The sequence below is a fragment of the Canis aureus genome, chromosome 23, assembly GCF_053574225.1.
Source record: "Canis aureus isolate CA01 chromosome 23, VMU_Caureus_v.1.0, whole genome shotgun sequence".
Taxonomy (NCBI): domain Eukaryota; kingdom Metazoa; phylum Chordata; class Mammalia; order Carnivora; family Canidae; genus Canis; species Canis aureus.
Genome location: NC_135633.1, coordinates 28,575,889 through 28,598,807, shown reverse-complemented (window position 1 = coordinate 28,598,807; position 22,919 = coordinate 28,575,889). Strand labels below are relative to the sequence as shown.

Sequence of the window (22,919 nt, the reverse complement as noted above, 5' to 3'; positions counted from 1 at the left end):
CAGCCCCACGCCTCACCGCCTCTGCGGTCTGGGCCTCTCATGGCTGAGGAGAGCAGAACAGTTTCCACTGGAGGTGACCCCTATCCCTTCTGCTCACATTTCATTGACTAAAGCAAATCCTAGGCCTGCCCGAGTGGAACAGACTGATGCGGTATATACTCTTCCCACAGGGAGGGGCAGCAGCTAGAGCAAAAGAGTAACCTCATCCGCCACAGTGGTGACAGCCCCAGGCCGGGGAGCCAACGTGGCCGGGAGCGTGTGGCCAAAATAACTCAGCAGCCGGTCCAGGCGGGAGCGGCCAGATGAGCCGTGTCCCTGAACGTACTTTCCACGCAGCGCTCCCTCAATGTCAAGTGGCATCGTTACAGTTCCCATTTAGCTAATCGTGTCTTCTCTCTGACTTCTCTCTCCCATTCCCTCCCTCTTTTTGTGTTTCCGTACTTGCGGTCTGTCTGTCCGTCTCTCCGAGCAGGTGGAAAAACCTAGCGTTCAGAGTTCCAAACCAAAAAAGACCTCAGCGACCCATAAGCCCCCGAGGAAGGCCAAAGACAAGCAGGTGGTGTCGGGCCGGGCCTCCAAGAAAAAGAGCGCAGAGGGCCCCAGCGCCACCCAACCCGACGACAAGGAGCAAAGTAAAGAGATGAACAATAAACTGGCTGAGGCTAAAGAGTAAATTTCACTGCACTTTCCTTTTATTCTTCTCCCCCCCCCCTTTTTTTTAAACCAACCAACCAACAAAAAAGGCCACAAAATTGCTTAGAGGCTTCTCCTCTGCCTTGGTCCTGAGTGTTCCAGGAGCTCTTGGGTTTGGTTTCATAGACGGAGCGCATGCCTCGTCCTCCAAATCTAGACTGGCCGGGCTAAGTGCGGCTCGGGCGTCCATGCCGCGGGGGCCCCCCGGAACACCAGGAACCCCGGGAAGCGTTGTTCACTGGTTGTGCCTCCCACAGCAGGTGGGACTGCTCGCTGGCTGGTGAGGGAGGCAGGTGGGCCTTAGTGCAGAGGCGCTTCCTCACGGCCGGAAGAGTTCCAGTGGCACCTGGGCATGCCCGTAGGGTGCCCTCCTCTTCTCCCCCCACCCCAGGTCTGTGTCAGTGATCCATTCTGAACCTTAGGTAAATGCGTTCTTTTCCAAAATTCAAAGGGTTATCACGAGCTAGAGAAGCTCGCCTTCGGGGCTTCGGTGATTGACAGCATTTCTGGAAATATCAAGAAAGCAAAAAACCTTGGCCTTAATGTCCATAAAGTGAATTGTGTCTGTTAAGTTTAAGTGATTTTTTTTTCTAGGCTTTTCTGTTAGAAACGTGGGACTGCGTTTAGTTTCCTATCAGTGGGCTTTGCGTTGTACTCTAAGTCCTAGATATGCCCCTGGTGACTAAAGGCAGGCCAGGGTGAGAAGGTTAGGTGTTTGAAGTGCGTTTTAGATATAATGGGAAGATGAAAACAACGAGGAGATTGTTCTCTGTTTACCCTCAGCCCATCCAGTGCTACCAATTTTGCAGAGCAACTGGTTACAAATGACTGAGGCAGAGAAAGTTCAGGGGGTAGGGGTAGTGTATTTAGAATGTGGCTTCCTTGCTTCTGAGAAACACAAGGTGGGAAGTAGATGTAGTAACAAGTGTGGCGATGTTCACTCTCCCTCCCTGAGCTGTGTTTGCTCTGTTCCTTGGAGAGGACAGAGGATTCTGGGCTTCAGGTTAGTGGAGGAGTCTGTGGCTTAGCTAAAGATTAGGAGAGTTCCCTACTAAGTGATTAGCAAGAATTTTTGACCTCACTGATGAATATGAAGCAGCTCTCGCTGTATCGTGTTTCGCGTGTCTGTGTGGCCAGCGCCCCCTGGGGTGGCAAGTGGCACCTTAGTTGTGCTAGCGTTGTGTTGTAGGCATTAGTCAGAGAGTTGCAAAAAGACCCCTAGTGCTCACAAGGGAACCCAAAATACCTACCAGAAAAATTGCATTTGCAAACCTTGTGACATGTCCATTGCTCGGTATGCTTTGTTACTCCTGTGCTTTAAGTCCTTACCGTTGCCAACACCGTGACGTGGCTGGGCTGTCGTCCGGTGCCACGCCTCTGCTGTGGAAGGACATTGGTGGTGAGCAGGGTCCCAGAGCTCCTCACCGCCGCAATCCCTTTCAGTCCTCGTGGTGTGGAGGACGCAGGGCCTCCACCAGGCCTCTCCTGTTCTGACCATTCAAGCAGCAAAGTCTCTGTTTACACCATTCTGTTGGTCACCTTGGGGCTGATTGAGAAGTCTTTTGCAGATTCATTGAGTGTGTGCTTTGTGGGCCACGTCTGTTAAGAGAACAAGACTCCTGGAAATGAGGTGCTCAGCCAGGCCCACTGTCATCTTCCTTTCTATCTCAGGGTGTGGAACTGAGATGAAGCTTCACAGCAGTTGGAAAATATTAGGGAGTTTCAGTGTTTGTGCATCATGAATTTTGAAGCCTGTCTGGAAATGACCAGAGCAGATCTGAGTACTGATCCTAGCTATTTGCTAGCTAACCTTAACATTAACCAGAGAGCTCTGTCAACATGATCTTAACTTTACCCAGATAATTTGCCAATGTATGTTCATTCCCTCAAGGTGTGGCATTAGTCAGGCATGTTCATGTTAGCCACAATCTGGATTTCTCCGTAGAACAATCATATATGCTTTGCAGATCAAGTAAATCAAACCTTCCGATGCCCAGAGGAATAGTGGTTCCACCTTTGAGTACTGATTGCCTGTGTGCCAGACGCCATGCTAGACGTGCTGGGTACCATACATAAATCCGTCCCCACAGCAGCACAACCAGAAGAATACTTAGGACTTGATCTCTGTGTCTGAGTCAAGTTTGTTTGCCCAAATTGTAGCTTCCCACCCTCCTTGCAGCCCCAGGCACTGAATTTCCAACCCCGGTCCCCTTGCAGCTTCAGATGTGACCTAATGTCTTTCCAACCCTTCAGGCTCCCCGTCTTTTTAACTCCCGCAACTGAGAAAACTCTGATTTGTAGTCCACTTTGACTCTTGAATGTGTCACTTCATGGCTAGAAACTTCTTTGATTTCTACTGTTTACAAATAAAACTCAGCCAGTCTCATTCTGTATCCCAAACATACTGATCGAAACTGATTCTGGTTTCACAAAACAGTGTTTCGGTTTTGCCTTTCTGAAGATGACCAAGCTTCCAATGCCTGTCTGTCCCTTTCCGTAATCTCCCTACCGATTCCTGAGCTCCCCTGGCAAGAGAGCGAGGCCTGAAGCTTTCCTATTGTCTGCTTCGCTTGCCTGCAAAAATAATCCCTAAGGCTGTGTGTTGGCTCCCCCAAGTGTTTCGTTATCTGCTGGTGCTTCCAACAGGTCCGTTCTACCTTTGCCTCTCCAAGGCAGACAGGAAGTGTCTAATTACGATTTTGTGGCCTGGATTTTGTTGCATACCACAGATTGTCTATGTAATGTGTAGCGCACACCTCTCTTGGTGCTAATTCATTCCTGCTGTTAGTAAGAAAATGACGACAAATATTCATGTATAGCCAATTGATTGTGACGTGCTTGTGGTCTGTGCTTGCTCAGAAACAAACAAACAAACAAACAAACAAACAGTTTTTTTTTTCCAATTACAAATAAATGCTAAAGACGAACACCACTTTCTTGATCTTATTTCCTTGGTAAGGCCCAGCTGAGAGCTGAGTAGGTGAAGGAATCAACCTTTGCCATTTGAGCCACTCTCCACGAGATGAGCTGTACCCTACAGTTTTTCTGGGGTTCTCCATAATGCAGCTTGACTCTTTTAGATTGCCTCTCAGATACTAATTGCAAGCAGTCAGAGCTAAGTGTTGGGAAAGGCGAAGATGGACCGAGAGACCCACTGGCCAACAAGGTAGTGTAACGTTTTGATCCCATGTTGCTGGGGATGAGTGACTGCCTGCACCCAGCACTGCGTCGCCACGCTGGGAGGCCGGGCCCTCATTCTCCACCCCCTTCCCCGTCAACCTGCGGGTTTCCTCTGATAACTGTGAAGTTTCCACCCTCTAGGGACTGGCTCACTGTGTGGGTTATGGGGGCAACCGTCTTGTGTGTGGCTAACACCGGGGAGTGGAAATAGCCAGAAGGAAAGTCCAAGTAGGTAACAGCAGACCAGGTAGCTGGTTGCTCACAGGAGGGACAGGTTTCTTCCTACCAGGCATGGGGAATCAGAAGGCTTCACTGGGGAGGAAACCTTGGAGGATGGGTGGTTTGTGGGTGTGCAGGGCACATGGGGCAGCCCTACAGATGTGGGAGGGGGCCTCAGAGCTAGGGCCAGGTTTGACCGCTTGGATATCCTTCTACTAAAGTGGGAGACAACAGGTTATATACTTGCGGTATGGGACCCCTCTTCCTCTTACTAACATATGTTGATTGAATACCTAATGTGTGCTGGGGCACCAGGGAACCAGGATGATTGAGACCCCACCTCTGGTCACTGTGGGGCATGAAGGAGGAGCCTGTTCTAGCTGGTTCCATGGATCAGGGACAACTTCAGTGGATGAGCAGGTGGTGACCAGGTGAACAGAGTCTGGGGTGGCCAAGGCGTGCCAGACAAAAGGAGCTGCAAGAGCAAATGTGTGGAGGGGCCCAACACCAGGTGAGCTCAGGTGCTGGGGGAGCAGCTCACTCAGGGAGGGTCGAGGCAAGGGCCGTAAAGTGCAGAGACCGTCAGGGAGAGTGGCACGTGAATGGGCGTTTACTAACGGGGATCTCCATTCCATACATGCAGACCGCACCCCCCCACCTTTGCATGCTCTCCGCCATCATGCTTCCTGCCCTTACCCACAGAGCGGACAACAACCACGGGTCCTCTCTTGCTTTAGGCTAGGAGCTCTGGGCTGGGACTTTTATTCTATTACCGGCCCCCAATTTCTGGGTTTTGGGGAGAAGCCATGGTGGGAATCAATCAAGGGTCGTATATTTGAAAACCCACAATATATTTGTTTTCCAGATGAACAGAAAGCATTCCACCCACCTGCTTCTGTACAAGGCAGAGAACACAAAATTGTATTTAATAAATAAAACATACATAAAGGTACATTATTCAGCTCTTTTGTGATCAGTTAAGAGTTGCTTTGGTCAAAACCAGGGATCGAGAGAGGTAGAAAGACAGGAGAAAAACAAGGGGTAGAAATAGAGACAGAGAGGGGGAAAGACCCACAGAAAGACACACATCTGAGGACACTGATAATAAGCTGAGAGAAGGTGAGATGTACTCAGAATCAGGGAGGGGGCATGGACCCAGCAGCAGAGGAGGCAGGAAGCTGGAGAGGCTTCATCTGTGTGCCCCGGGATCAAGGCCTCACCCAGAGCCTCAGCCTCTCCGAGCTGCCCCAAGCCCGGGAGGCAAATCTATAACCCATTACTGGTGTCACCTCTCCAAACAGCTAACCAAATTAAAACCAGCCCTCTAGTTTTAAAATAGGTCATTATTACTAAGTTAGTTATAAGTATATCGTAATTCTTCCTTACAGTTTGTGTGTTCTTAGGAAATCCTTCCCTCAGTTTTTGTTTGTTTTGGTTTGGTTTTTTGCACTAGGGTTTAAAACTTTATAACCTGCTTCTCCTAGATCTGGGGAGCGTCAAGGCCCACTTCACAAAGGTTAGCAACTCCCTTAAAGTGTCAACGTGGTTTCAAGATCCTTTTCCTGCTAAAATGTCTCAAAGCAGTTGACATTTTCAGGACCACAGATACAAGTTTCTTTCAGCTTATAGCCTGTGGACTATCCACGGTTACAGCAGGACGCTACCCCAGCTCCACCTGAGGCCCCAGAGGAGAGACCACTGTCTCAAAGGGACGGAACCTTTCTTAGGCTCCACTTTTACAGAGGCAGGCACATAGCCCAAACCTCCTCCATCCCACTGCCATTTGATGCCCAGATCCTCAGAACACCTAGACCATCCCAGAATACCTATAATAGTAGAACCAGCATCATTACACACCTTATTATGTGAACAGGTTCACATGGGCAGTGCATTTAGGCATTAACAAGGTTCTCGGATGGCATCATTGCCAGCTGTGTAACCCTGTGTCCTTCCCTAAGTACTGTCAGCCCTGGTGTTCTCCTCTGAAAATGGGGACACTGACCCCCACCTCAGAGGTGAGGACTGCGGGTAGAAAGACATGATGTCTATAGGGAACCCACGACGGACACTAGATGAAGATCATTTCAGGCCCTCTTCCTTCTTTTTACAGTCCTCAACAGGTCCGAGTTCACTGTCTCTGACGGAGAGTTAGCTTTAGGTAATCTCAGATAATCCCGGAGGCTGACTGAGGCAAACACTCCACTGGAGAAGAAGGCTTTCAAAGAATTCTAGCTACTGAATCACCCTGTGTCCATGGACCTATCAATTACATCTTAACAATTTACATTTATTTATTGACTGCCCACAAAGCATTTCTCTCTGTGCCATTCTAGTAACCCCTCCTAGTGTGGACAAGGAGGGGAAGCTCAGAGAGGAGGGGCATCTGCGTGGAGCCTGAGTCTTCTGCTCCTAGGCCTGCACTGCTTCCCTCCCTCACCTGAGGGAGGCTGGGGCTGGCCTGAAGTCCCAGCCTTCAGACATCAGAATCATCAGCCTTCAGACAAGTTGGATTCTTAACTAAAGCTGCACCCACACCCCACAGGGCCTTGGTCTAGTCAGGACACTGCAAGCCCTCCAGTAGGCTTACCTAAGATCTTCTTTAAATCTTGGGACCCCGATGCAAGTGGGGAGAGTTAAGAATTCCATCAGGTCTCTACACACAACTGACTCAAACATCCTGCCTGAGCCGACCAACTGTCTCAGCCAGATATACAGGTTTTCTCCTTTGGCTACTAAATTAACTGGTCAGGTAACTAGAACACATGGTTACTGGACACAGAATGATCTAACAAATTTTTCATTCATAAGAAATCTATTTGGTACTGGAGATACCGAGAGAAAACTGACGTCCATTTCCTGAGGCATTGGATCAGAGACCACCATTCTGTGCTGCTTCCTTCAAACAGCAGAACCGAGCTTAACTCTTTGTCCTTTGTCCTCATACAAATGGTCCTCAATTGCTTGTTGACTTGACATGGTCTATGACGATCTCAACTCAGACATCTTATCCGGGGCCAAGGGAGCTTCAGATGCTGGGGTAAATAAATTCCTGCCACTGCTGCTGGTTTAAGCTGCCAGAGGGATCTTTAGAACATGCAAATCTGACCATGTCACACTCTGCCTTCAACCACCCATGGGCTCCTTGCGGCCCGCAGAAGTTTACTGTCCCCTCAGTGCACCATGCTGCTTCTCACCTCCATGCCTTCCCCCACGCCGCCCCGCCTGCTCCGATTGCCCTCCTCCTGCTTCTCCACCTGGCTAACTCATCCTTCGAGACTCCGCTCAGGAGACCGCTCCAGGAAGCCTTTCCCGCACCTCCCAGGCTGGGTAAGATGCTCCCTGTGTGTGTCTTCATCACAGAACTCACCACATAAACTTCCACCTGCTCGTGTGTGTGTATGTGTGTATGTGTGTTCCCCACCCTCCCTCCAACTAGACTGTGCTCCCCCAGGGCCAGGACCAGCTCCTTCTGCTCACCTTTGTAGCCCTAGCTGCTGGCCCGATGCCTACCTCAGAGAATGTCTTCTAAATTGTTTGTTGAATGAATAATGAGTGAGTGAGTGAATGATGAGATGCACCATCTGCCTCCATATTCATCACGGCGCCTCCACAAGGCTTTGTTCTACCTAATAACTGCCTCTGCTCACACTAAAGGGATGGTTTCAAGAGAGGTCACGGCACAGATCACAGAGCAGTCAATGGCTGGTTTTACAATGGCCAGCCTGCCTCTGTTCTTTATGCAGCCACTTTTTCTAACCAGGCCTGACTTCAAAAAAAGCAAAGACTCTTGGTTACAAGGTAATCTTAAAAGGTTGGTTAATCCCACCCCCTGCCCAGTGTAGATCTCCTAACTTCATGATGGCAGAGAGGCATCCCCCTGGGGAGGTCTCTTAGAAAGGAGGCCTGGGAATTTGAGCCAACAGGCCTGGTTTTAAATCCAAGCTCTACTATTTACTAGCTGTGTGACCTTGGCTGAGTCTCTTAATCTCTTTGAGCCCCAAAGAGATAGCAGTAATACAAGTATCTATCACTGTCCAAATCCGTTTGGTTCCCAAACCCAAAAAGTAGGAGTTAGGTCAGCAAGGGACATAGTATTATTTGAAGCTTTTGATTCCAGACTTTAGCAGGTAGGAAGAGTTCTAACAGCTAGCTGATCCGCAGGACTGTCTGTTATGAGGGCCCAGTGAGGGCAAAAGCCCACTGTCAACTACAAAGTGGAATATCCTTTCCTGGATGGTTTTGCTGACTCCGGGTCCCAACAGCATGGTGGCATGTGGATTTACATGTGGTAAATCCACTAACCCTGTCACACAACAGCCTGAGATAGAGCCCACCTAGGGGTTGGTCCTTGCTACCCTCCTACCCCCAGCCCTTTCCCGGCCTGCCCTCTCCGTGCACACCCTGTAATCACCCGGTTCAGATTCCATTTCTGCAATTACACATTCATTTTAATTGAGCCCCTCTGGACACATGAAACCAATTTTGATTAATTGCTCAAGATCTCATCCTTTGCATTAGATGGAGTGGGAAGAAAGGACAAAAATTGATTTGCAAGTTCCTGGGAGCACAGAGCTAGAAGAACTGAGCCTCTACTGCCTGGTTGCCTTAGTTCAGCACTTTACATTTTGAAAAGGGTCATTAGCAGGATTATCAGATTCTTGGCAGCCCATTGAGACAGGCAGCTCTGCCTTTGACTTTGCCTTCTTGGCGTTAAACCAACTGAGGATGCGTTTTGAAATTCTTATTATACAACTGGGAATCTGTTTAGTTTTTCTTAGGTTATATTTAGAAAAGATGGTTTAACAGCAACAACACAGGGCAGAAAACCTAGTCATCTAGCATGCCCCATGCGACCATCTCCCTGGGCTTCACAACATCGCATCTGCCTGCAGGGAACCTAGAGTGATGGCGAGAACTCTGAGCTAGGAATCTGCGGGGTCGCGGTTCCACGCTGGTAAGATGCAGAGTTGGCACAGCCTCCAGGAAGGAAAAGAACATTTATTTGGCCTTCACACCCTTGCCCTCACTGAACCCTCACATAAAGGCTAGAGAGTTTGGAAGTCTTTACAGATAAAGAAATCAAGACTTAGTGATTAAATGACAGAGTCACACAACTTGTAAGTGGTGGGCCAGGATTGGAAGCCAAGTTTGGGTTACTAAAACCCACTCTTTGTCCAGCTCTTGGGACTATCTCTAGGATTTCAGTTGTGAAGATGTGTGTCATCGGCTTCTTTGTCCTGTCCTGTCCCTGCTCCAAATCCTTCAAGGACTCTGGGTGCTCTCATCATCCATAGAAAATGAGTCAGATGAAGGAAGGTCACAGATGCTGTTTGATCAGCACAGTCACTACCCCTACCCACTCTCTGCATGGTAAGCCCCCATCCCCATCCCGAATTAAGCCTTGTGGTGGCAGCATTATTCCTACCTGTGGTCCTAGCTGTTCCCTCTGTGCTGATGTGCCACATCTGGGTGGACTCTGTGGGGCTCTAAGCTGGTAGGCGGATTGACAGCCGTACAGGTAGGGCCTACAGGTATGGATGTAGATGGGTACTCTTAGGCCAAGGTGCTGCTGCTTTCTGGGACTATCTCCTCCTTTTTTTTTTCTTAAGATTTTATTTATTTATTCATGAGAGACACAGAAAGAGAGGCAGAGACACAGGCAGAGGGAGAAGAAATAGGCTCCCTGCAGGAGCCTAATATGGGACTGGATCCTGAGACTCCAGGATCATGACCTGAACCAAAGGCAGAAGGTCAACCGCTGAGGCACCCAGGTGTCCCCTGGGACTATCTTCTTTACAGGGTCTGCTGAATACCAGGTGGTAAGCCTGGGGGAGTCCTTGTTAGTGGATGCTGGAGGGGCTTGAGGTGAAGGGGGCCTGGGGGCCTAGCCCCCAGAGAAGCAACTCTCTCAGGAGGTGCAGTTGGGAGCTTAGGCCTGGGGACCTGCAGAGGTCAGTGGCTCCAGCCTCCTGCACCAGGCCTGTTCAGACCTCTGTGGAGGAGTGTGGAATCTCTCTAGTTGGTGTCCCATCCCTCAGGGATATTGTTGTAGAGAGGAAAGAGCTTGATTCAAGTCTGTCCTCCTGGGTAAAAGTCTCAACGTCGCCACAGACTCACTCTGTGACCTTAGGCAACCCCTTCCCCTTTCTGAACCTTGTTTCCACCCACAGCTGGAAAATGAGGGATGCCGGGGCCACCCACACACACACCTCCCACCTGCCTGGCCCACAGGGCTGCTGTGAGAATACAATGTGCCACCTTGTATGGCAAGCCCTGCTCGAAAACCATAAAGAAAAGTTACCGTTTGGAAAGACAGAAAGGTGTGAACGTGGTTAAAAATAGGGCATGATTTGTGTCAGGGAAACGTGGCTGTTAGAATTTGATCTTGCGTGAGTTACCTTTACAATGTCTCACTCCTACCAGGTGCCTGCCCCTTGCCTGAGCTCTACTTCTCCACTCTATTGGGTGGCTTGGTGCATAGTGGGCATTTATTAAATGTTGATGGAAGGAAGGTGAGAAGGAAGACGGGGAGGGGAGAAGGGGAGGAGAGGGAAGGAAAGAGGTGACGATCACCATGGTCTCACCCCAATCTGGAGGGGCAGCTAAGAACAGTGGGGCAACATATCTGCTGGGGCTGCGGCGAGTGGGGAGGGCTCCGTGGGAACATGGAGAAGGAGGACTGACCCCTTGGTGGTGGAGGGTTTCACTGCGGAAGTGGCTCTGTATCTGAATCCCTACCCGCTGGGGAGGAGAGGGGGTTGCAGGCAGCTTGGGGGGGTGGTGGCAGGCATGGTGCGGGCAGCAGCCCTGATGTGGCTGAGAGAAAGAAAGCAGCCAAGAGCTAAGTGGATGGAGTTACAGACTCCAGGGCCCAGGCCGTGTGTCTTGCTTAGAGACCACACCTGCAACGTCCCTTCCGATTTTAGGGGTCACACTTCCCAAGGGAGAGGGAGCCCACCTAGACATGTCATAAGGAGAGCAGTGCAAATGGGGAGGACTCTGGAAAGCAAATATCTGAACTGTTGTAAGGAGTGTGCTGCCCAGAAAACCCAGGAAGAAGGACACAACTGCTTCTCCCTTCAGATATCCGTGAGGCTGTCCGGGGACAGGTAGTGTGGCATCCTCCGAAAGGGTGGCACCAGAGCACAGGACCGGGCCCGGGGCAAAGCACAGAAGCAGGTTTCTGCTCCGGGTCTAAACACTAGGCCACCAAACCAAATAGTGGGCTGCATCACCAGGTGATGGGGCTGCATGGCAGGGACATAGGAGCAGAAGTTCAGGGGACCTGATGATCTGGTCTGTCCTTCCGGCTCTGGACGCCTTTCATCTGGCTCCGTAGGTGTTGTGCTTTCATAGGGCGGAGAGAGAGGACTTCTCTAGCAAAGTGACATCTCTGTCCCAGAAGGGACCTTGGGCCTCTCTGGTTGAAGAGACATACTGATGAAGGCTTTGGGCTAGGGCTGATGAGGGTGCCAACACACTGGTAGCTCTACAGTGGGTGTGATGTGTGCATACAGGTCTGTCCCGTGCTGCTCACAGGGGGCTCCTTAAGGGCCCCACTGTCATTCACTCCTGTGCCCCCACACAGGGCCTAGCCAACTTTGTCCAATGAATGGATAAAAGAGAACAAAATAAAACAGAATGAGGAGGAAAAGCTACACACCAGCGGTTTGTTCCTCACACAAATCTGTGGGTGCCACTATAAGCCAGACCCCAGATACTGGCGATAAAAGATGAACAAAGCAGCGCATGGAGCGCACCAGCAGAAGAGGCAGGTCATTACCAAACACCATAGTAATTGCTAAAACAGAGGCCACCGTGGAATCTGTGGGGGAGAGAGGCAGGAGTGGGAGTTCTTGTCTTGAGAATGCCTTGTCTCCTGCAGATTCTTTAGAGAAGGTTTCCTAGGCACCTCCCCTCTGGTAGCTGCATTTCGTATACCGTCTTGGAAGCTTTGTTTATGTCTGGGAAATGTGGGCTCCTGCATGAGACCCATGGGGGCAGACAGAGGAGAGCAAAGCCATCAGATTGCCTTGTCCACTGTCTCCCCAGCCTTCGCCAGAGCCCCTGAGGTGCAGTCGGCCTGGGCCGTGCCTCAGCCCCTCCTCCCCACTTTACTTCAAGTGAGTTGGCTCCATCCCCTCTACCCATCCACTAAGATGTTGAGAGGCTTGTGTTTTAGTCTTGGATCTGCTATGCATTGGCTGTGTGGCTTGAGGAGAGGCACTTGCCCACTCTGAGCCAGTTCCCCATCTGCAGGGTAACACAACTAGACTAACTCAGTCCCTCTTTGGAGTTAACATCTACTAAACATCACCCATATTCCAGAGATCACGTCATGAGTATTCACATATACTAATCCTCCTAAAAGGATGAACATTGTAATCCCCATTTTATAGATTTATGGGTGCTGAGCTATAGAGACTGGCAGGCCCATGACATCCCTTGGGCTAGGAATGTGTTGGATCAGCATTCAAACCCAGTTCTGGCTCCAGCCCAGCTACGACACTTTCTCCTCCATCAGGCTGCTCTTTACATTAGAAGACATGATCTATGTGAAAGCACCTGGCACTGGTTACTGCTCAGGAAACAGGAGTTTCTTTCTTCCCCAGGGTTTTCCCAAGCTGTGGAGGCAGAGGATTCATGGACAGGGTCCACAGGTCCCTGATTTCTGAACAGGGTCCTCCTATAGGAGCACTGTCCTAGCTCTGGACTGCTTTGATGGTGCATCAGGAGACAGTCTAGTGAGGGGAAAAAGAGAAAAGAGCCACATGGGTGGATGATGGAATTAGAATTATGTGCAAGGGCGGAACCAGCAGGAGGGAAAGAAGCCCTTTTTCCAGATAATCTCCAGCAGGGCTCGATAATCCTGTTTCCAGACTCTGATAAAGGCCAGTGTGTGTGTGTATCCAGGAGGCATTGCCTGTCTCCATGGTAACAGGAGAAAGGGCAGAAAATTAAGTTCCCAAGACTTAGAATGTCTCATGTAACCTTGGAACATTAAATTTTGCAAAGAAGACGGAGCCTGGCACAGAAAGGCTCTCATTTATTCATTCATTCGACAAGTATTCAGTTGGGGCCTTCCCTGTGGTTTTAGGTACCAACAATACAGTGATATGCAAAGTCAGCATGGTCCTGCCCTCTGAATGCTTCAATCCAGCAGGGAAAACATTAATCCAGAAGAATGCAAGTTATGAGCTGTGTTAAGGGGTAGGGGAGTACTGGGGACTACGAGAGCCTATAGCAGGTGACCTGGTCACATCGGTGGGGTCAGGGAAGGCTTTCCTGGCAAAGTGCTCCAGTGAGCTGAGAGATGGAAGATGAGTACACATTAACCAGGGCAAGGGGGAGCAAGAGAATGTTCTGGGAGGAGACAGCAGCACATGCAAAGCCAGAATGGAAAGGAGCAGGGCACACAGAGCCAGGAAGACAGTGGGAGCAGGTTGGTCAGCGAGGTGGGGCCGTGTAACAGGTTTCACTCTTTATTCTGAGTGCAAGGAGAGCCATGAAGCATTGTAAGCAGGGAAGGGGGTTGCTTTTTGGAAAGGCCATTCTGCATGAAGAATGGACTGGAGGAGCAAGAGAAGCTACCAGCTAGGGAGCTGTGACAGCAGTCCACGGAGATGACGGCACAGCTTGCACGGCGGGGTGGGGGAGGGAGGGAAGGAGGGAAAGGAGGATTATTGAGAGGTAAATGTTAAGAGCTGGAACAGATGGCTCCTGGTAGATTGGGTGATGGTTTTAAGAAAAAGGGAGACATCAAAGATGACTCTGGGGTTCTGGCTCAGGCCGTGGGAGAGATGATGAAGCAGGTCTCAGCACTAATTTGTAAATCCTTGCATTTGATTTTCTTTGTTGCCGGTGTTATGCTGGGCACTGGGGCTGTGGCTGGTGGGGGATGAGCTCACAGTCAACTGCAGGGAGGACTGACGTTGATGGGAGGGGGGGAATGTGTGAACCTGGGAGAGACTGTAAGGTGGTACATGAGGGAAGTCTCCATTGGGGAGATGCCACCAGGACCTTGCGAGGAGGGTCTGAGCCTAGCTGCCAGGACAGATAGGCAAAATGGTGACAGGGGGCAGTCCAGGAGGCAGAGACAAACCAACAAAGCACTGGGAGTGTGTAAAACAGCATGGACTGGCCAGAGGGCAGTGCAAGGGGGGTGAGTGTGCAGGGCTGGGCCCCCTACTCCCTGCCTTCATCCACGGCTGCTGTGAGAGTTGGGTGAGCTACAGTAAGGAGTACGTGAGCATCTAGGAAGCTGTTGTTACTGCACTTGATGGGAATGGACTTAACCATGTGATGCACCAAAGCACTCTACAAATGTCAAGAGTTGTGATTTCATAGCCCTGCCCAACGGGATCAACTGATCCTCTGTCATAGTGGTTCCTGATGTTTGTATCGTTCTCCCCATTTTACAGGTGGGGAAACTGAGGTCTATAGTAGTTGAGTAATTACCCAAGATCTTGCAGGTAATGAGCAGCACAGAGGCCAAGATAAACCCAACAGGCTGTTCTAGTTGATGAGAGGGTATGCAGGCTGTGGGGAAGAGGGGGCCCGTGGCATGTGCTGTCCTGAGAAGGTCTGCAGCTGGCTCAGGGCTCCAGATTGGGTTGTGGGGGTTAGGCCATGCCCTAGGACAGCTGGCACATGGGCTGAGCAGGGCTGAATGCAGCCCATCTCGACTCAACAACCGGCTTCCACCCGGAGGGCTCAGCTTCACCTCACAAGGCACAGTGTGTGTGGCTTCCGCCAGTCTTAACTGGGAATGGTGGGGCGTTTTTACAGATGGGGAGACTTGCAGGACACTGTGGAACCAAGTGATGACCAATCGGTGTCAGTGTGAGTTTTATGTCACCCTTGAGGGTGGTTCTGTTCATAGGAAAATCAGCTGAGGCCGCTTTGGTTTTATTTTTAATTATTATTATTTTTTAAGATTTTTATTTTTGGGTAATCTCTACACCCAATGTGGGGCTCGAACTCACAAGCCCAAGATCAAGAGTTGCACGCTCCACTGACTGAGCCAGCCAGGTTCCCCAAGGCCGCTTTGGTTTTAAAAATTAATGCTTAATTTATAAAAGTAACACTTTAAAAACCTAGTAAAATTCAACAATCTCTTTTGAGGGGGATTGCATAACCTAATTAATTCAGCTCCACTAAATAATTTAAATTAAATTGCAAATAATTTAAAATAAACTAAGCTTCAAAATAGAACTATTGGGTTATCATAAAAGTTCCATTGTTGTTTTCAAAATTTATAAAATTGTCCTGTATCTTTCAACTTAAAACCACAAATCTAAATTAATTATTCCATTACATATTTTATACTGGAATCAATCAGATACTTTTTTAAAAAAATATTTTATTTATTTATTCATGAGAGAAAGAGAGAGAGGCAGAGACACAGGCAGAGGGAGAAGCAGGCTCCATGCAGGAAGCCTGACGTGGGACTAGATCCCAGGTCTCTGGGATCAGGCCCTGGGCTAAAGGCAGTGCTAATCCACTGAGCCACCAGGGCTGCCCTGATCAGATACTTTTTTAACATCACAAATATTTTCAAAATAAATCTACATATATTTTTTCTTAATACCAAAAAAGGGCCATATGGTAGCTTTGATTTTATTTATCCTTTCTAATCTTCATTCTAAACCTCCCCATGAGTAAGGACACTGACTAACGAAACAGGTTCACTAGCCAAAGTAATCTAGGATCCTGTATTTGAGCAAATTTAGGGTTAACTCACAGGGGGCCGAAAGGCTCATTTGGCAGAACGTGAGGAATGGCTGGGAGCCAACGCTCAAATACCCAGGGAAATGCATTTTGCCCACGCTATGGGGCCAGCACCCTGTCCCATCCCCATGCCAGCCAGGACGCTGAGTCCGTGTCCTGCCAGTGAGGTAGGTTTTGCAGGGCAAGGCCCCAAGATCAAGTTAAGTTCTGCCACCTTTTGTGCCTCCTATCTCAGCTCTGTCACCCCCAGGTTCACTACCTGATGGGATTCATCTAATCGATTTTCTACCTGATTCTATTCTGAATTGGGTGTTTTGTGTTTCCTCTCTGGCCCGCCTCCCAGTATTAGGTGTATGACGATGCCATCCTTGGATTCTGCATATGTCTCGCGGCGTTGCCTGGCTCTCTCTGCAAACAATAAGGTCCCACTGATGGCAGCCAGCTGTGTGCATCTGGCCAGAGCAACTGTGCTCTGTGTCATGTGAGCCAGGGAGCCACCTTGGTCCCTGTGTGTCCACTGTGAGGCTCAGAGACACCCAGAGGGATTGGCAAAGCCTGCCCATGCCACTGTGTACTCTGCTGAGAGATGTAGGCTCCCGAGATCGCTCAAGATGCCAAACACAGTAAAAAGCTTCTGGATCGAGATGACATGTCAGAATAAAAATAGTCCAAATATGTGTAACTTTACTTCTAAGTCAATAGAAAAATAATTGTAATATTGTATAGGAATGTCATAGTACCAGGTGCTTACGTACATGATCTCTTACATAAATTTCTTTAAAAAAATATTTTATTTATTTATTTATTAATGAGAGACACACAGAGAGAGAGGCAGAGACATAGGCAGAGGGAGAAGCAGGCTCCATGCAGGGAGCCCGACGTGGGACTCGATCCCAGGTCTCCAGGATCACACCCCAGACCGAAGGCAGGTGCTAAACCACTGCCCTCTTACATAAATTTCTGAGTAAATATCATCCAATGAGGTAGATGACAAACTTGAGGCCAAGACAGAGGAAGCCATAATGAACTATGAAAGTCTTAGCAAGTAGGGGTCTTACTGACCAGCTTTGATAAGCAGGTAAGACACAGTCCTAAAAGCTAATAGGAACTGTTAAAATGCTGAAGTGGTTTTCAGCTTAGAGACTCAACTGGCCACAAAGTGTAAAAGTGTAATAATAGCTCCCCTGTACTGAGCAGCTACTCTGTGCCAGGCATGACACGGGACAGAGCGCAAGCTCCGGGAGTGGAAAGACCCAAACTCTAGAATCTGTTCAGGTCCCTCCCTTTCCATATCACTTGCTCTCTCAGGACCTCAGTTTTTTTATCTGACTAGTAAGGGTAATCAAATCCTCTCGCATGCTTCATGGGGTTGCTGGGGTGCTGAAATGAACCAGTAAAAGAAGTGATTTGGAAAGTGGAATGTGCTAGAGCTGCGTAAGGGTCTGTGACACTGGCTGAGTGGCTGCTCTTGAGTAGCAAATTTCAGCCTGGCCTGCAAGGAAGGAGTGTGCATTCTAAACTAGACTGGGGGCCCTGAGCGTGGCAAGGTTTACCCTTGGTGTCAATGATGTACCCTGCTCTCCACCAAGCAGAGCGGCCAAGGGCTGAGGCAAGCATCTGCAGTGAATCCTGGTGACAGGCTTGGGCTCGGCCACAGGGAAATGAGCCCCAGAGCCTTGGAGTAAGTGAAGGCAACAGCCCAGGGACAGTAGAGGGAGCTAGAAGTGGGGACAGAGCGAGGGGAGCAGGGCCTCTTCGCTGCCTGAATGGCGGAGTCCCAGCCATCACCTGCCAAAGGTGAGGCCAATGGCAGCGGCACAGGCAACAGTGTGGTGCGTTGTAGACAGAGAATTTAAATGCAGTAATAAAACCAATGAAAAGCCAGTCTGCTTTTTATTATCACCTTGTGTAGGCTATTCTAAACAGTGTTAATGTTAAAATACTTTTCCCTTTGCAGGGACAGGGGTCAGAGGGACATTCCCCTGCCTTCTCTCGTCCCTCTCCACAGCCGGCCCTTACAAGGGATGTGGGGAGGGGTAGGAGCCTCAGGAGGCCCTGAGAAGGAGGCAAGTGCCCCGGCCTGTAGGGCCGTCTGAGTGGATAGCTAAGATGGGCTTGCAGGAGGGCCCAGTTATCACGGAGGAAGGAGAGCAGATTCGGTGGAGTATGGGGTGGACGGGCTGCTGGGACGGCCACAGGAGGACTCTGAGTCCTGCTACAATACTGCCCTCGTCACCTGGGTGCCACCCGCTGTGCCACGCGCAGGTTATAATCAATTGGCAAGCACATCGAATGACTGATTCCAGAACCTGCCCCTCACCCCACCCCACGTTCTGTACTAAGAACATGCAAAGTAGATTCTCCTCTTGGCTCTCCGGCAAGAGCTACCCTGCCCAGGCTCCACTAGGCCAAGACTTCTCAGGCAATCTGTGCTCTGCCCAATCCTTGGCCCGCCCTCTGGCCCTCACAGTGACTACCTCTCTCTCCTCTGCAGGAGCCAGGTTGAGCCCACCAGTGAATCAAGTAAGAATCGTGGTCCTATAGCCACAGAGCCAGACAAGGATCAAAGTCCCGTGGGCCCAGGGCCTCTGAAAGATCAAGGTCCTGTGATCCAAGAGCGTCCAAAAGATCAAGGCCCCATGGCTCCAGAGCCTCTGAAGGGTCAAGCTCCTGTGGTCTCGGGGCCTCCAAAGGATCTAGGTCCCATGGTCCCCACACCAGTTAAGGATCAAGATCACGGGGCCCCAGAGCCTTTAAAAAATGAAGGTTCTGTGGTCTCAGGCCCAGTAAAGGACCAAGCTTCCTTGGTCCCAGTGCCTCCAAGAAACCAAAGTCCTATGGTTCCAGCAGCAGTTAAGGATAAAGGTCCCATGGTACCAGAGCCTTCAAAAGATCAAGGTCCCATGGTCTCAGCACCTGTCAAGGATCAAGGTCCCATGGTCTCAGCGCCTGTCAAGGATCAAGGTCCCATGATCTCAGCACCTGTCAAGGATCAAGGTCCTATGGTTTCAGAGCATCTGAAGGATCAAAATGCTGCAGTCACCGCAGCTGTAAAAAATGAAGGTCTTGTGCTCTCTGAGCCTGTAAAGAATCAAGATTTAGTGATTCCGGAGCCAGTCAAGGATCAAGGTGGAGCGGTCCCAGAGATTCTGAAGGATCACGAGTCGGTGGCTGTGGCGCATGTAAAGAATCAAGGTCCTGTGGTCCCAGTACTAGCCAAGGATCAAGGACCTGTAGTCCCAGAGCCTCCAAAGAATCAAGATTCCGTGGTCCCTGAGCCTGTGAAGAATCAAGTTCCTATAACTCCAGTGCCTCTGAAAGATCAAGACCTTCTGGTGTCACCACCAGCAAAGGACCAAGGTCCTGTGGTTCCCGAACCTCTGAAGACTCAAGGTCCCAAGGGCCCTCAGCTGCCCACTGTCTCACCTCCACCCCCTGTCATGATCCCAACTGTCCCCCATGCGGAATATATTGAGAGTTCCCCCTGACACTCACCCCTTGACATGCCAAGTAAGGAGCTGGCAAGTGGCAGTGCTCCCTCCCAGGGGCGGAAAAGACACATATTTAATCTGCATGAAACACGTACTGTATAGTCTTGCTGGAATCTAATAAAACTGGTCCCTCTGGCTCAGCGGTGTTTCTCTCTGGCTCTACTGAGTGTGTGTGTGTACGTGTGTGTGTGCACGCACGCATGTGCGTGCGCATATGCACTTGTGTACACCAGGCACGCTTAAAATTGGGCAAGCAGGACCCTGCATTCTTCCGTCTGGGCCAGACAAGTCGAAATCCCTGGCTCCTACGAGTAGACAGCATAAGATGGGAGGGGGTGGGAGATGCTAGGAGATTGAGGATGGGACCCCATCACAACACTGTGAGGCAGGACCAACCTGTGTTTCTCCTTCACTCTCACACTCCACAGCACTTCACGTCTGACACTCCACATAAAACAATTATCTGACACCACCTGGGTGTCCTGCAATTTGACTCACTTCTGACACTATCTACCCAGAGATAGCACTGGGCCCATAGGTTTTTAGGGCTCAGTCCCACAACACTGCCCCCAAGCCCACATTTCAGATGCTAATTGCTAGTCCCAGGTTGTTATTTATACTTCTGACTGTGGCCTATAATTTGGGATTTCCACAATCCCGTATCTGGGTTCAGTAATTTGCTAGAATGTCTCATAGAACTCAGGGTAACACTTAGGTTTCCTGGTTTATCATAAAAGGATAAAGGATATTGATGAACATCCAGATGGAAGAGATGTGTAGGGTAAAGTATGGGGGAAGGGGCATGAAGCTTCCACACCATCACCAGGCATGCCACCCTCTCAGTACCTTGAGTGACCCAGCAGCTTTTCAAACCCTGTACTTTGGGGGGGTTTATGGAGGCTTTATCGTGTAGGCATGATCCATTATTAACTCAATGTCCAGCCCCTCTCCCCTTCCCAGAAGATAGGGGTAGGGCTGAAAGTTCCAAGCTTCTAATCATGGCTTGGTCTTTCTGGTGTCCAGCACCCATTCTGAAGCTATCCCAGAGACTACCAACAGTTGCCTCACTGAAACAAGACAATCCTATCACCTAGGAAATTCCGAGAGTTTAAGGAACTCTGTGCCCGGAACCAGGGACAGAGAGAAATACTTATATTTTCTATCATTTCACAGGTCAGGTCCCATGAAAGCCTAGGAACAAGAACCAAATCACAGCAGGCTGGGCCCTGGATTAGTCAGAATTGAAACCCAAAGAGGTAAGAGGAACAGGAATCCAGTTGCTCCAGGGTAATTCTGGGTGACAGTTGTTAGCCAAGGGCTCAGTCCTAAAGCTCATCCAGAGGTTATGCTTCTTGAGAAAACCAGGCTTCTGATCAGAAGAGTCCCAGGACACTGAGACGCTGCTAATGCCCATTCAATATCCGAAACAGCCCACCAAGGCCTCTAAATCAATCCCCAAGGTCCCTCATTCATTTACACATGCAATAGGCTTTTCCTTACCACCCACTTTGTCTTGGTAAGTGTTGGGCATTGAGTTAGAGCAGTAAAGAAGTCTCCATCTCATGAGAATCAAAGGTGGGTGGGATGAGGCCCTAAGACAACCGAGAGGACAGTGAAGAGCGAATACTTGATGGGGGCAGCCAGGAAGTCTTCTCAGACAAAGTGGCTGTGGAGTACAGACAGCCAGGCAGGGGCTATGAAGGGGTCTCATGGGTGGTGGGTACAAGAGCCGAGGTAAGCCCTTTCTGGAAGTCCTTGAGTGAAAGGAACCAGATTTGCATGAGAGCTTGGCCGAGGGGTGTGGCAGGTTGCTGTGGCAAAAAACTGGGACCAGGCAAAGGTGACAAGTTCTCTGATATGGGGACCTGAGGGAGGGAGGTGGGTTGGGGAAGAACACTGGAGGACTGCCAGCAGGGCCAGAGCTCCACCTTGGTCAGAGATGAGTCCTGGGAAGACACCATGCTGTGGGCCACCATAATCTCAGAGCCCTCAGGGGCCTAGGGTGTTGGGGGAACTCCACTTGGGGCTTCCAACTAAAGCTGGTTCCCAAGGAGCACTCCTACCCCTTTAGGGCCTGTAAGACCCATTATGGACACTAACCCCTTTTAAAGGTCTCTTTTTTTATATAGGGCTCATTTTAAAATAGCTCAGCTGGGTTGTTACAGAGAAACCATGACAGGAAGTACTGATGACTTCCAAATAGTTTTTTGAGCAACTGGCGCCAAGCCTGCCTCCTCAGCCCACTCCTGATGGCACCAGGGCTTTCTGCTCCCAGAAGCCTTTATTCTCTCTCTCTCTCTCTCTCTCTCTCTCTCTCTCTCACACACACACACACACACACACACACACACACACACTGCGAGGCTTCTTCCTGGCACACAACACAGAGCTTGCAGCCATACAAGTTCTGAGAGTCAGGGCCCTGCCGATGAGAAAGGCCACACTGAGGTTAGGGAGTATTGTGTGTGGAAAGCTTCCTTTTTCAGTTTTCCCTCTGCCCCACACACCCCAGGGGCCAGGCCAATGACGGTGCCATCTCTGAGACGCAGAACACCGCGGCCGAGGTCCAAGAGGCCACTGGCCAGCAGGGCTCCTCCCCTGAAGGAGGCGCTGCTTGGGGCTCAGCTCCACATGGGGGAGGTTACGCTCTCCCAGTGACAGCGTCACAATGAAAAGAGAAGTGGGCCCAGTTTGATGCTCCGGAGGCCTTTAAAAGGTACGATGAGAAACGCACAAAGGAAGCTGAGGAGGCTGACGCAAAGCAGTAAGAAGACACCAGGGACTTTGTGGCCAGGCCTGTGGTGCCAGGGTCAAAGGCTGAGAGAGGGCAGATGAGGACTGGCCGTGGCTGCTGGGTTGGGCAGCTTCGGCTGGGGAGCAGCCCGACCTGGGCCCCAGCCCGGCGCCAACCACCTCAACGTCCCCACTTGTAAAGGCCTCCCGAGGACTAGAGACGGTGAGGTGACAAGCCTCCAGCCCAGGGCTGAGCCGCCAGCCAGGGCCCCGCCAGCCCCGCCAGCCGCACGGCCTGCTCTCCACTGCAGGGAAGGGGCCCCGTGAGGCAGGGGAGGGCCCAGTCCCCCAGTCCAGGGCCGGGGCCGGGAAAGGCAGGAAACTGGACTCTGGCCCTGCTCAGAAGCAAACTTCATTCCCGGCCTGGTCCTCCCCAGCGGCAACCAGCACCCAGCCCCTCCATCTTTCCTCCTCCTGCTGAAGGCTGGCACTAAACCCGCTGAGCCACCCAGGCATCCCTTTTCCTTCTCCTTCTGGAGAATCCAGAAGAAGGGCCCCACTGCCTGCCACACCGCCACTCTGCCGACACCCACACTGTTCCCTCGATAGGGCCTGGGGCACCCGCTGAGGAGGTCAGGAGGGGTGGGGCAGGTTGGGGAGCTCTCTGCAAGGGGTGGCTCCAGTTCCAGCCCAGGACCAAACCTAGGTCTGCCTGCGTCTGAGCCCAGATCCGGGACTCCGGTCTGTAGACACCCAAGGGCCCCCGAAACTGGCTGGAATAGCTAAGCCCATGGCCTGAGCCCATGGCCGTCCCCTACATGTCCCCTGCACCGAGCCGTGGGGCCCTCAGGCCATCAGGCAGGACGTGCTGGG

General features: G+C 50.6%; 1 protein-coding gene across 17 annotated transcripts in view; it reads left to right on the top strand.

Annotated features, from left to right (window-relative positions):
• Positions 1 to 19,453, top strand: part of MAP6 (microtubule associated protein 6) — a 67,829-nt gene extending 48,376 nt beyond the window's left edge. For 16 of the 17 annotated variants that reach the window (XM_077867077.1, XM_077867093.1, XM_077867092.1 and 13 more), the window contains 2 exons: positions 473 to 669; positions 18,317 to 19,453. In XM_077867077.1, coding sequence (XP_077723203.1) covers positions 473 to 669; positions 18,317 to 19,310 — 1,191 coding nt within the window. In that variant the 3' untranslated portion in view covers positions 19,311 to 19,453. Of the gene's footprint in view, positions 1 to 472; positions 3,626 to 18,316 lie in introns of those variants that run through there. The other variant, XM_077867086.1, reaches the window with a different exon arrangement.
• Positions 19,454 to 22,919: the final 3,466 nt, after the last annotated feature.